The sequence below is a fragment of the Hyperolius riggenbachi genome, chromosome 1, assembly GCF_040937935.1.
Source record: "Hyperolius riggenbachi isolate aHypRig1 chromosome 1, aHypRig1.pri, whole genome shotgun sequence".
Taxonomy (NCBI): domain Eukaryota; kingdom Metazoa; phylum Chordata; class Amphibia; order Anura; family Hyperoliidae; genus Hyperolius; species Hyperolius riggenbachi.
The window spans coordinates 64,365,593-64,378,537 of NC_090646.1; the positions used below are offsets into that span (position 1 = coordinate 64,365,593).

The 12,945-nt window shown below is 43.6% G+C and overlaps 1 protein-coding gene across 3 annotated transcripts in view; it reads right to left on the reverse strand.

The window, feature by feature from the left end:
• The window catches only part of PTPRA (protein tyrosine phosphatase receptor type A), a 239,419-nt gene that overhangs the window by 22,172 nt on the left and 204,302 nt on the right, over window positions 1-12,945 (reverse strand). For all 3 annotated transcript variants that reach the window (XM_068274827.1, XM_068274845.1, XM_068274837.1), the window contains exons 14-18: window positions 11,622-11,788; window positions 9,563-9,698; window positions 7,345-7,494; window positions 5,588-5,681; window positions 2,211-2,287 (exon numbers count right to left, since the gene is read on the reverse strand). In XM_068274827.1, the coding sequence (XP_068130928.1) occupies window positions 2,211-2,287; window positions 5,588-5,681; window positions 7,345-7,494; window positions 9,563-9,698; window positions 11,622-11,788 (624 nt within the window). The remainder of the gene's footprint in view (window positions 1-2,210; window positions 2,288-5,587; window positions 5,682-7,344; window positions 7,495-9,562; window positions 9,699-11,621; window positions 11,789-12,945) is intronic.

Genomic DNA, 12,945 nt, shown 5'->3' on the forward strand with positions numbered 1-12,945 from the left:
CCCCCTTTTACATGAGAAATCTATTCCTTTTCAGAAACTGATCATCAGGGGGCTCTGTATGGCTGATATTATAGTGAAACCCCTCCCACAGGAAACTGTGAGGACCATGGTCCTGGCAGTTTCCTGCCTGTGAACCTCGTTGCATTGTGGGAAATAGCTGTTTACAGCGGTTTCCAAATGCCAAAAAAGCAAGCAGCAGCTACTTCCAGTGTCATCACCTGCCAGCAGTAAAAAATGTCACCATGTGATAAATGTTCGAATGTAAATCAGGGAGTGGAAAGATTTTACAATGGGCAAACACTGACTAAATCATTTATGCATAAATATTGTAAAAGTAAAGCACTTTTTTTTTTAAATTACATTTTCACTGGAGTTCCTCTAAGTACCAGAGGTGTCTGCCCCCTTAAGGACCAGAGACCGCTGGTACCAGAAACTTAAAAATCGCCACACATACCCACCGCATCCACTCTGTCATCTCTATGACGGCAGAGCCCTGTGAGTCGGTCAGGAGCCACTTTCTTTGGCTCCTGACCATGTCTATCAATGTAAGCCAATGGGAGTTGCTTACATTGATAGGCAGGGTCAGAAGCCAATGAAATCAGCTCCTGACCAGCTTACAGGGCTCTGCCGTTAGAGCTGCGGCGAGGAGCAGGCGTCGCGATCAGCGGGAGCGGTGAAACCGCGAGGCGTCGGTGGGTTGAAATCCAGCCCTGCCAGTCACATCAGCATCAAAACAGAGCATAGATTTCAATTAGCGTCGTCCATAACTGGTTACATTTTGCCAAACGGATGTTTGTTTGTTTTTATAACATAATAGAGCAACTATACAGCAACGGCTCTGGATGTTGATAATTTGCATATTCAGTAGTGATGCATCATGGGAAAACCAGAGTCGCTCATTCAAAGCTGAATTATTGCAAATGCCTTCTGTTTTAAGACAGCAAATTACACAGAGCGTTCCTTATATTTCTCTCTGTTAAAGAGACTCTGTAACAAAAATTGCATCCTGTTTTTTATCATCCTACAAGTTCAAAAAGCTATTCTAATGTGTTCTGACTAACTGCAGCACTTTATACTATCACTGTCTCTGTAATAAATCAATGTATCTTTCCCCTGTCAGACTTGTCAGCCTGTGTCTGGAAGGCTATCAAGTTCTTCAGTGTTGTGGTTCTGCTATGAACTCCCCCTTCCAGGCCCCTCTGTGCACACTGCCTGTGTGTTATTTAGGATTAGGGCAGCTTCTCTCTTCTCTCTTATCTTTTACAAGCTGGATAAATCGTCCTCTGAGCTGGCTGGGCTTTCACATACTGAAGGATTATAGACAAGGGCAAAGCTGTTTGCAGGAAGAAACAAGCAGCCTGAAACTTCAGTGCATGAGAACAGGGGGAAAGAAACACACAAATGATCTCTTGAGATTCAAAAGGAAGGCTGTATACAGCCTGCTTGTGTATGGATGTATTTTCTATGTGTGGACATACTGTACATCAACCTACTTCCTGTTTTGGTGGCCATTTTGTTTGTTTATAAACAAACTTTTTAAAACTGTTTTTAACCACTTTTAATGCGGCGAGGAGCGGCGAAATTGTGTCAGAGGGTAATAGGAGATGTCCCCTAACGCACTGGTATGTTTACTTTTGTGCGATTTTAACAATACAGATTCTCTTTAATGCTGGGAATACACGGTTCGTTTTTGCCTTCGTTTAAACCTTCGATTCGTTCGGTAAACGAATCGAGTGTTGAAAACGTATGTGAAAATAGTCATAATCTCATTATAGTTTCGATTAATAGACCCCAAAAACGAACGACTAGTGATCGAACATGTTTGATATTATCTCTCTTTATCCATCTAATCGAGCCATTGGTAGGCTTGATGGCTGTTCAGATCGATTATATATTCGTTTATGCTAGTCCGTCCCTGTAAAAAGGGATTTTCGTTTCGTTTCTTTGCAGCCTTCGATCATTGGAAAAACGAAACCATCAGAATCGAAAAAAAAAACGAAACCGTGGGTGGTGATATTAACCATATGACCGATTATTTCGGGATCGAAAAGGACAAAAGGCACAATCGAAACGAAGGTTTAAACGAAGGCAAAAACGAACCGTGTATTCCCAGCATTAGGCATAGACTTTCATAAACGGCTTTTTCTCCCCGATATAGGTATTAAGAGAAGTAAAGGTTCTGTATTAGAACGTAAGTGGAAATAACTCACATCAATAAACGAGGCATTAACATAGTCTGTATTCTCCTCTCCCCTCTTCACAGGAATAATTACTCTGTTGAATTCATCTGCAAGGAAAATGAAAGCAATGAGTGGAGTCATTCCTGTCAATGACACAGAATCACATAGGACTGCACAGCTTGATGTACAGGTGTCTCCCTCTGCTGCTCAGAAATGGCACTGCATGGATAGAAAAACATTTTTCTATTCTGTTCCATTCCGGTGTTTTACATCTATAAGCAAATCAAAGAGACCGGCACATTTTACATAGTAATATAGTTAGTTTAGTTGAAAAAAAAAAAAAAGACAATAGTCCCAAGTCCAACCAGAAAATAAGTAAACATTAGGTAACTTTCTGTCCTGCACCCCAGGGAAGGACAAAAAAACCCAAAACCTCGCAAGACTTGGGCAAATGAAATGAGAGGTAATTGGAGGCTGCCATATTTATTTCCTTTTACACAATACCAGTTGCCTGGCAGCCCTGCTGATCTATTTCGCTGCAGTAGTGTCTGAATAACACCAGAAACACACATGCAGCTAATCTTGTCAGATCTGACAATGTCAGAAACACCTGATATGATGCATGCTTGTTCAGGGTCTATGGCTAAAAGTATTAGGGTGTGTACACACATTCAATTTTGATTGGCCATTCACTGACCAATTTTACCACTTGGATGTGGTATGAGAGCTCAGCTCTGTTCATAGTATTCAGAGTCTGTTGGTACTCATACTACATGGAGGTGGTAAATTGGCCAATCAAAATTGTATATGTGTACACGCCCTTAAAGGGAACCAGAGATGAAGCACCGTCATGTATTTTACCATATATATCAATAGGAACATGACAGTAAACATCTACTCTGCTCTGTTTTTTTCTTCACTGCTCATTCTGCCTGTTATTAGCTCTGATAAGAATCCCTGACTGAGCATTCAAGGGGAACTGAAGTAAGAGGTATATGGAGGCTGCCATATTTATTTCCTTTTAATCAATACCAGTTGCCTGGCAGCCCTGCTGATCTATTTCTCTGCAGTAGTATCTGAATAACACCAGAAACAAGCATGCAGCTAGTCTTGTCAGATCTGACTTTAAAGTCTGAAACACCTGATCTGCTGCATGCTTGTTCAGGGGCTATGGCTAATAGTATTAGAGGCAGAGGATCAGCAGGGCTGCCAGTCAACTGGTATTGCTTAAAAGGAAATAAACATGGCAGCCTCCATATTCCTCTCTCTTCAGTTCCCCTTTCAGTCTGGCTTTGCCCGGAATGATTATAGCGGAGTCAATCTTCTGTGATGTCTTTTCAAGCCCAAGCCCGCCCCCTCCTGGCTCAACTTTCCTGCTATGAGGATACATAGCAGGAAAGCAGAGCCACAAGGGGGCGGGCTTGGGCTTGAAAAGACATCACAGAAGATTGACTCAGCAGTACTGCCAGACAACTGGCATTGCCTAAAAGGTAAGGTGTTTTTAATTTTCTTTTTTTCCCATTTAGTTGACTCTTGGGTTTTTGGTTTAGTTCCCACTAGACTGCTTATAAAAACTGGCATTTTGCATGGTAGAGTAGGACTCACCAGATCGGGGACACTTTGGCGCAGTTGGTGAGCTTAAGCGCGTTAAAGCGTAACCAAGAGCCCCTGTCACTGTTTTCCTGTTGTGTGCTGCAGCCCCTCTGTAATTGCCTAAAAGGAAATAAATATGGCAGCCTCCAATATCTCTCTCACTACACTTGATTACACCACTTTTACCACAACCATGTAGTGTGCGAGCTTACCTACACAATCTGCACATATAGTATTCAGGATTTGTTGGCCATTAAAGGGGGGGGGGATCCTTCCTGACTCCAGGTGGCAGTCAGATAAAATCCCTGAATCAACTCTGCTGGGAATTACCTAGTAATTATAGCTGCGGGTGTTCTTCAATGCAAGGAAAGCATCCAAGAGGTGTTTCGTCCAGAAAAATGGTTTTCTTTCTCTGTGATTATTTTTTTCCCCCTCCCATGCTGAGGCCTTTTCTTTTGGCATTTACGCTTTACATATGACCATCCTATAAGCAGGGGTTATGGTTATGTCCATTAAAGGGAATTTTAGGTTTTTAATTGTTCTTATCGTCAGTGTGTATACTTTAATAAAGGTTTTTCTAAGTTTGCAAATATTTTGTTCAGCCTACTTTTTTATACTACAGATGGGCTCTGTTCTTTTTTGTTTTGCATAGAATTTGTCATAACTTCTTCCTGCGGTAAGATATTCAACATTTTAACTACTCTTACTGTAAAGAACCCCTTCCTAGATGGCAAACCCTTTTTTCCTCCTTATGCAGATCATGTTGCCTTGTCCTTAGCACAACCCTAGGGACAAAAAGCTCATCTGCCAAGCCTTTGTATTGTACTCTGATGTATTTATACTAGGGGTAATCAACGATATGCACATTTATACATGTTAATACATGTTAATCAGGTCACCCCTTAGCGGTCTTTTTTTCCAAGCTAAATAAACCCAGTTTGTGGATCTTCCACCCCTCTGAATGATTTAGTCTTTAGTTAGCATACTTCCCACAGGTGGTACCAAAGACGGTATCCCATATTCCAGAGGTGGCCTCACAAGTGATTCATACAGAGGGACTAGTATCAATCCTACTAGAATCTTACGATTTTATTTCCCATTTCATGTATCCCAGAATTGTATTTGCTTTAGCGGATGCTGCTTGGCACTGAATATGAGTGTTTAATTTGTTATCTTTATTCAAGCAGACAAGCCAACATTTCAGGGAACAGTCCCTCCTTCAGGGCAAATGAGTCTGTTTAATTTATCTATATGGAAAAAGATCAGGCATCATTGCCAAGCCACTCTTGAGCAAGCGATGTGGACCATCTGGTAGCCACACTAGATGTAACACATTGCTTGCTGCAGAGAGGATTGGCAGTAATGCTTCTTATTCCAGCATAGATACATTTAACAGACTCGTTTGCCCTGAAGAAGGGACTGTTGTGCCCCGAAACGTTGGCTTGTGTCTGCTTGAATAAAAGTTATCACTTGCGGATGTGCCAGTCTCTTTGCATTGCTAAAGGATAATAATGGGGATGTGGTCAATCACCATGAAAATCTTGACTAGAGCACTCTACTCATCCATATTTGGCATAAAAGGGCGTGTCATTTCTGGCACATCTTTATCTGTTGGACTCCCGCCCTCTCCTCTTGGTGTGTAACCATAGACCAGAGTGGATCAGTGAATTGCACGTTTCTGACTTTTCATTTGTAATTTGGTTGCAATCTGTATGCAGACTTCAGCTGAACCAATCACATGGAGTTATAGTCAGGCTTACAAACTGCAACCGAGCTTTAATCTCACAGAGCCTCTCCATCTGCGAGTATCTTACATGGAATGATCTGCAGGACTCGGTTCTTCTTCATGTTGGCTGGAAGATTCCCCGTCCTCATTTTATCATTCTGAATTTTAATGGACGTTAGTTTCTGGAGAGAGAAGAGAGAAAGACACGGTCAGACTTTGCTCCAACGTTTGTACTGATGTATTATCCTGACCCGACCAAACACAGGTGTCCAGCAATACCTCGATACTCAGCAACACATGGGAGTAATAAACTAAGGAGAACAGTGAAGAACATGACTTACAAAGGAAAGCATTGGATAACCTGACTGATACACCAAACCAGGTGTGGCTTTTCTCTGCTACTAGATGGTAAAGGTTACTAACCATCACCTGGGTCATAATAAAGAAACAACAAAGACTGCTGAAGGGTCAATAGGACAGATTTATCAAGAGTGTCTGAGACAAAACACTGATAGGGTTGTAGAACTCAGTGCAAAACGGTCTCAGGCACCTTAAGAAGCCACTAGATCAGGCATGGGCAAACTCGGCACTACAGCTGTTACGGAACTACAAGTCCCACAATGCATTTGCCTTTATGAGTCATGACTGTGGCTGTCAGACTCCTGCAATGCATTGTGGGACTTGTAGTTCCTTAACAGCTGGAGGGCCAAGTTTGCCCATGCCTGCACTAGATGGTGCGGTTTCCTTCCTAAACTGTTCTAAGTGAGGAGGAGCTAGAACAGTGTCTCAGACAAAGGAACAAAACAGTGTATGACTTGTTTGTTTATCCATCTGGGACACAAGCAGCCCAGGCCGTAATTTCTCCCTAAACTTCCATTTTCAAATAATCCTGATGTCTGCTCTGTCTTTTACACACATTTTTAACATGCTCTAAGCAGTCAATTCTTCACACACTCGTCCACAATTCCCCTCCTCCTCTTAAACAAATAAACATCACCAGGGTGAAGGGGAGTTCACCTCAGTAACAAATGAGGGTGGGGAGAGGACAGTAAATTAAAAGAAGCTATGAGGTGTCAGCGTAAACCTGCTCCGTGGGGTTAAGAAGTGGTATTAGCCACTTCTTATTCAGGGACAGTTCTGCGCTGTTCTTAATTTAAGGAAAACGCTCCGAACTGCCGCAATTTCCCTTCCCTTAAGTAAGCATTGGGGAGCTTCTTACAAACGTGCAGAACACTTCCCCCTGCTGGTAAGGACAGTTTAAGAAGAAAAAAAACTGTCGGTAATGCTTTGATAAATCTGGCCCAATAAGCCAAGGTACGTGACACGCTGCGGGTGTACAGCACATGAGCGGTGATTTAATGGTCAGAGGTGTCTCCCCTTCATTCCATAAAAAACCACTATGCCTTGAAACAAAGTTATGGACATGTGAGTGTGTAATTTCAACTTTTTATTAAACTTTTGGATGGTTTTAGGCTATAAAAGGCCTTGTGCTTTTATTTTGAGGTGAATGCTTTATAAAGAAACTGCAACACTAAGTGAGCTGTGGATCATTAGAGGCTGGGGATCGCCTGAGTGTATCCCACATGCACAACTGACCCATCTGACAGAGGGTCTGTGTAAAGGAGTGACTGCCCAGTCTTGAGGGTGTGGTGGAGGCGTATGTGCACTGAAGCGGATACAACTGAAGTTGCCCATTTTAAAGCTTGAAGATACATATGGGACTGTTCTTGTTTCCATAGATCTCAGGACAGCGTTTCATGTGTGTAGTTTGCAGAGACTTTTTAAAAGCTGTAGTGCGTTTTTTTATTGTAATTTTTACCCTGCAGATAAGGCTTGTGGTCTCACCTTGAATTCCTCCTCCAGGCCGTTGCTGCTGGTCCCAGGAATCTTATTGTACAGTTTCTGGAGATGCGTTTCTAGAGAGGTGACCTCTAGCTCTGTGTCTCCATATAGATAATGTTCCAGCAGCGCTTGATAAATAAACACGTACTGCATCTGAACACAAAGAGAAAAAATACTCAATACACTGCCTTCAGGTCATAGCTATACATTGTCAGAGAGCCACATACATTTGTAAATGGCTTCAAATAGGAATTCATAGTCCAGGGAGTGGAGTTAGGGAAAGACCCTTAAAAATAAACTGTTAAAGAGAACCCGAGGTGTGTTTAAAGAATGTTATCTGCATACAGAGGCTGGATCTGCCTATACAGCCAGGCCTCTGTTGCTATCCCAAACCCCACTAAGGTCCCCCTGCACTCTGCAATCCCTCATAAATCACAGCCGTGCTGTGAGGCTGTGTTTACATCTGTAGTGTCAGTCTCAGCTGCTCCCCCGCCTCCTGCATAGCTCCGGTCCCTGCCCCCGTCCCTTCCCTCCAATCAGCAGGGAGGGAAGGGATGCAGGCGGGGACTGGAGTTTTGCAGGAGGCGGGGAGAGCAGCAGACTGACACTATAGAGATAAACACAGCAAGCTCTGACAAGCTGTTTGTCAGCAGCGTGGCTGGGATTTATGAGGGATTGCAGAGTGCAGGGGGACCTTAGGGGGGTTTGGGATAGCAACAGAGGCTGGGCTGTATAGGCAGATCCAGCCTCTGTATGCAGATAATATTCTTCAAACCCACCTCGGATTCTCTTTAAGAAATAAAGAATACCTTCAGTTCAGTTCTATACATTGTGATGATTCATGGTAAATATTTCAGCCTGCTTCCTTGCAATTTCTGTGCATGCAAAACACAGCCCTTCCAGAGTGTTCCCAACAGACCAGATCTCATGGAAGTGTCAAAAGTCTGCTGCCAACCACTTAGTGCAGGTGTAGTAGACAAACAACAAAGGTTTATACACCCTGTGCAGTTAATTAATCAAGCAGGAACCAGGGATGGTCAATGAGATACAAATAATGTAGAGTTGTGCAGAATTATGCACATTTTGCATGCAAATGTATTCAGCTTAAAATTTGAATTTTACCTATGCAGTATTTTATTGGTTCATTTTCAAGCTGCATACATTTGCAAACAAAATTTGCATACTGCCGCATCAACTTGAAATTATCTGCATTTCATTGACCATACTTAGCAGGAAGAGAGAATTTTTAGACCTAGTCTGCAATTTTTCTTCATACTGACGGGTCGAAACAATAATCTCCAGCATGTCCGATCTGCTCCCGACTGAAAAAAGCATCGATTTGGTGCAGTAAGGATCTAAAATTAGAACAACAATTTACACTTGCACAGAGGCGCTGTACCTGGCTACACAACTGAGTTACTGTATTATTGCCTGAGGAAGCGGGCTAGAGGCCTGCGAAACGCGTTGCATTTGTCCGGGAGTACGAATTAACTCTGGTTTAAACCATACATAGTGGTTGTGTTTGGTTTTGGGGAGGTTAGTCCATCCTTGCCCCACAACTTTTATCTGTTTTTACCAATGATCAATTTTTACTTTGCTGGCACCTCTGTTTCCATTGCAAGCATTGCTATCCACCTGGTGGATGGGTGAAAACCCCTTCTTTCCATCTACAGATAGCGACTTTTTAGCCAGTGTGGGGACAGACCTAATATCCCCACAAGTGCTTTAAGCGGTTGCCTGAACCCGGCAACCCATACTTATGAGTATATTTCTACTTGCTGCTACCTTGGCATTCCTTTATCATCAATAATACACTATTGGGGGCTCTCGATTGTGTTTTTTCCTTTCTTTTACAATTTACACTTGTTGGGGTTGCCGTTCAGGGGTCCGTCGATAATCACATCATCAAACGCTGTTACCGTCATGCACCCAATCGAGTCCTTGTGACTGATATTCCAGCATGCCCGGTTGATGCTTTTCTATGCTTTCAATTGGAAATCTGTCAAAAGATCGTTTGGGCTGGCATTTGCAGCACAGATTCTCTTCTGATTCTATAAAATAATCAAAAGGTTGATGGGGCCGCATTATCGAGTGATATGTGGGCACCTTTAGAGTTGGGGATTGTAAAATACAGTTTTATGCTTTATTCTATTGAGAGTAGCAACAGCCATATAATCCAGGCTTCCCATACATAACATAGTGATGATCAGTGAACACTTACATCGGTTTGTACCATCTGACATCGCTGAGCTCGGATTCGACTAACAAACCCATAAACATCGACTTTCTTCTCTGCGTTCATCATATCCAGCATGGCGTCTATGACGATGAATGTTCCTGTGCGACCCACGCCAGCACTGAGGACCAAACATACAAACATCCAGTGAGCAACAACTGTTAAAGAACATCTGTAGTGCCGATTAGCTGCAAAATTATGCGGTTTGGTAAATACTCCCGATTTCATAACTAGAAGACGTTTATATGTTGGGCATAGCAACAGACAGAAGAGCTTCTATGAGGCCCTAGAGCAGGCGAGGCCCTGTTTTCCCACACGCTGTTTTGTGTCCCCCTTAGGCTTGGATCACAGGCCAGTCCTGTCAGTTTTACCGGACTGGATTGGAAATGTACACCTTTTAGGGGTGAACACAGCCATAGAAAACTCATACAAAACTGATACCAATTGTCAAAAACTGACAGGACTGGTCACCTTATGTGTGAACAAAGCCTTAATCTGTGACAACCTTTAACTAAGAAACAGGGCCCCTCCAGGCCACCATGGACTCAGTGGTAAGATTCGGCTGTCAGCTATTGCTGGTGGCTGAATTGCACTCTTTTTTGTAATATTGGCTTCGTCTTTTGCCGGCCCACAAATTACCTTCTGAGTGCCACTATAGCCGTAATTCACATTACAGCCTATGGTGGCGCCAACATGCCCTTTTTGCTCGATTCATCCTCAGTTTCTGCCTGACAAAGGTGAAGGACAACCACCCTCCCGGCCCAACCATTTCTGTGGTGGTAATGAAATCATGTGGTCTGCCAACCTCTGTGAGGGGGACTGGTTGTAGGATCATGTAAATTAAGTACTGCTTATGAATGGAGGTCTAGGTAGATGGAGTATGTATTTAAATGTCAAGTGGTTCGGTTATGATTAAAGTGTTATTTCAGTGTGTTATTTAGCTTTGTGGTTAATTCTATAAATTCTGTAACAGAGTAATGCAGCCATTTTTATGTCACAAATAAAGGTCTGTATGTTTATTATTAGTGTATGAGTATTAACGTTGTATTGTTACCACGGTTCCAGCGGAGATCAGAAAAGTGGCTTACCTCATCCACAGTTCCAGTGGAGATCAGAAAGCTGCTTACCTCATCCACAGTTCCAGTGGAGATCAGAAAGCTGCTTACCTCATCCACAGTTCCAGTGGAGATCAGAAAGCTGCTTACCTCATCCACAGTTCCAGTGGAGATCAGAAAGCTGCTTACCTCATCCACAGTTCCAGTGGAGATCAGAAAGCTGCTTACCTCATCCACAGTTCCAGTGGAGATCAGAAAGCTGCTTACCTCATCCATAGTTCCAGTGGAGATCAGAAAGCTGCTTACCTCATCCACAGTTCCAGCAGAGATCAGAAAGCTGCTTACCTCATCCACGGTTCCAGCGGAGATCAGAAAGCAGCTTACCTCATCCATGGTTCCAGTGGAGATCAGAAAGCAGCTTACCTCATCCACAGTTCCAGCGGAGATCAGAAAGCAGCTTGCCTCGTCCACGGTTCCAGTGGAGATCAGAGACCTCTCCCCTTCTACCTGCTTCTGCTGATCAAGTCCTAAGCAGAAGCTGAAACTAGGGCAAACGTGAGGGAGAGGTCTCTGACCATTGCTGGAGCCGATGGATGATGTGAGCCGTGCTGCCACTACTTACATTTATTCATGGGAAGTGGAGAGGACACACAGATGCGTGGAGGAGGACAATACAGGCAGTCTACAGCTTCGCGGCGGGCGTCTGTAAGTCAGGCAAACCCCTGTTTTTGGCATACAAGAGGCAGGGACCTTTATCATTTTGGAGGGCGACAAGGTGCGTCTTATATGCTGAAAAATATGGTAGTTCTCTTCAACAGAACAGGAAGTGACCAGTAGTCACATGACACTGCAGGAGAGGTACCGGTATTGCAGATAGTATGATTGGAAATCTGGCCACAAATGCTTTATTTTCTAATCTGAGATGATGGTCACATGCCTCTATCGACTGAGGTGAAGCACTTCACAATGAAGTCCTGCGGCACACTCACCTGCAATGTACAACAATGGCTCCGGCGTATTGAGGGTTACAGGCCTTCACCTTCTTCAGGAATTTAAGCATCCCTATAGGAGTAAAAGGCACCCCAAAATCAGGCCAGCTGGTGAAGTGAAACTGGGTGACAAGGCGCTGTGGCTTCTTATTCGTAACATCCCCGACCTGAGACAAAAGTGTAATCTTGTTAGATCCCAAGTCAGTTATGTTACAATTTTTAACATTCTTTTTCAATTCAAGATTTACAATCAACTTTTCTAAGAAGTTTAAACAAGAGCACGGTATTGAGATATTCAGTTGAGCTAGAAGTGATCATCAGATTAGGGTGGTGTATGGAGCGACCTGCTGATCACACCTCTGACACCGAGCAATGCAAAGGAGAGGGAGGTAATTTACAATTATAAACTAGGTGATCTAAGCCCATTTAAAAACGGGCCCTAGGTCTGTTCACGCTGCCACCACCGCCACCGCGCGCACCCGTCTGCCCGCACGCGCCCGGCTCCCTGGTCCCGTCCCACCAGTCTGTCCGTGCTGCGCACATGCGCAATAGCACAGAACCAGGGACAGGGTGACACAGGGACAGTTAGGGTATTATATAGGACTAGTGACTTACGCCCGTCTAAAAATGCGCATGTCCCAGCTCAATGCACGTCTGACGAAGTAGACTGAGGGAAGTGCGGGGACCCGATTCTGGAAGCTGCGGGCAGAGGAGGACGGCGGCGTGAGAGGGGCTGGAGGAAGCCCCAGGTATGTATAAATCTTTTTATTTCATTCAACTCTGAGTCCCTTTAAAATGCCAATAAGCCTAATATTCACTACTAGCTGATTGCCCGGCGTTGCCCGGGAATATATTTGGCTGGTGTCGGCTCCACCTACTTTTTTCTAACCCTAACAATTAATCAATGACCAAGTTTGTGAGCTTTGCGGTCTTTGGTATCAATAATTTGCATTGGAATGAAAAAAATCTGATGGGTTGTGGCTCCACCCCCTTTTCTGAATTTGAACCACAGTCACCCTACAACCAACTGTACCAGGTTTGAGGCCTGTGCCATTAACAGTGCAAGAATGGCAGCAATTAAATATTCCACTTGAAAAGCAATAGGTGAAACTTTATACACTATTGTAGGCTCCACCCACTTTTCTGAATATTAATCCCATTCACTGAGTGAGCAACTGTGCAAAGTTTAAGAACCCTCTAATTAACAGTGTAAGAATGGCTGCAGTTTACATTTTCCCAGTGAAATTTGTATTTGTCTCCACCCACTGATGACCCGGCATTGCCCAGGTATGTATTTGACAGGTGTTGGTTCCGCCCACTTCTT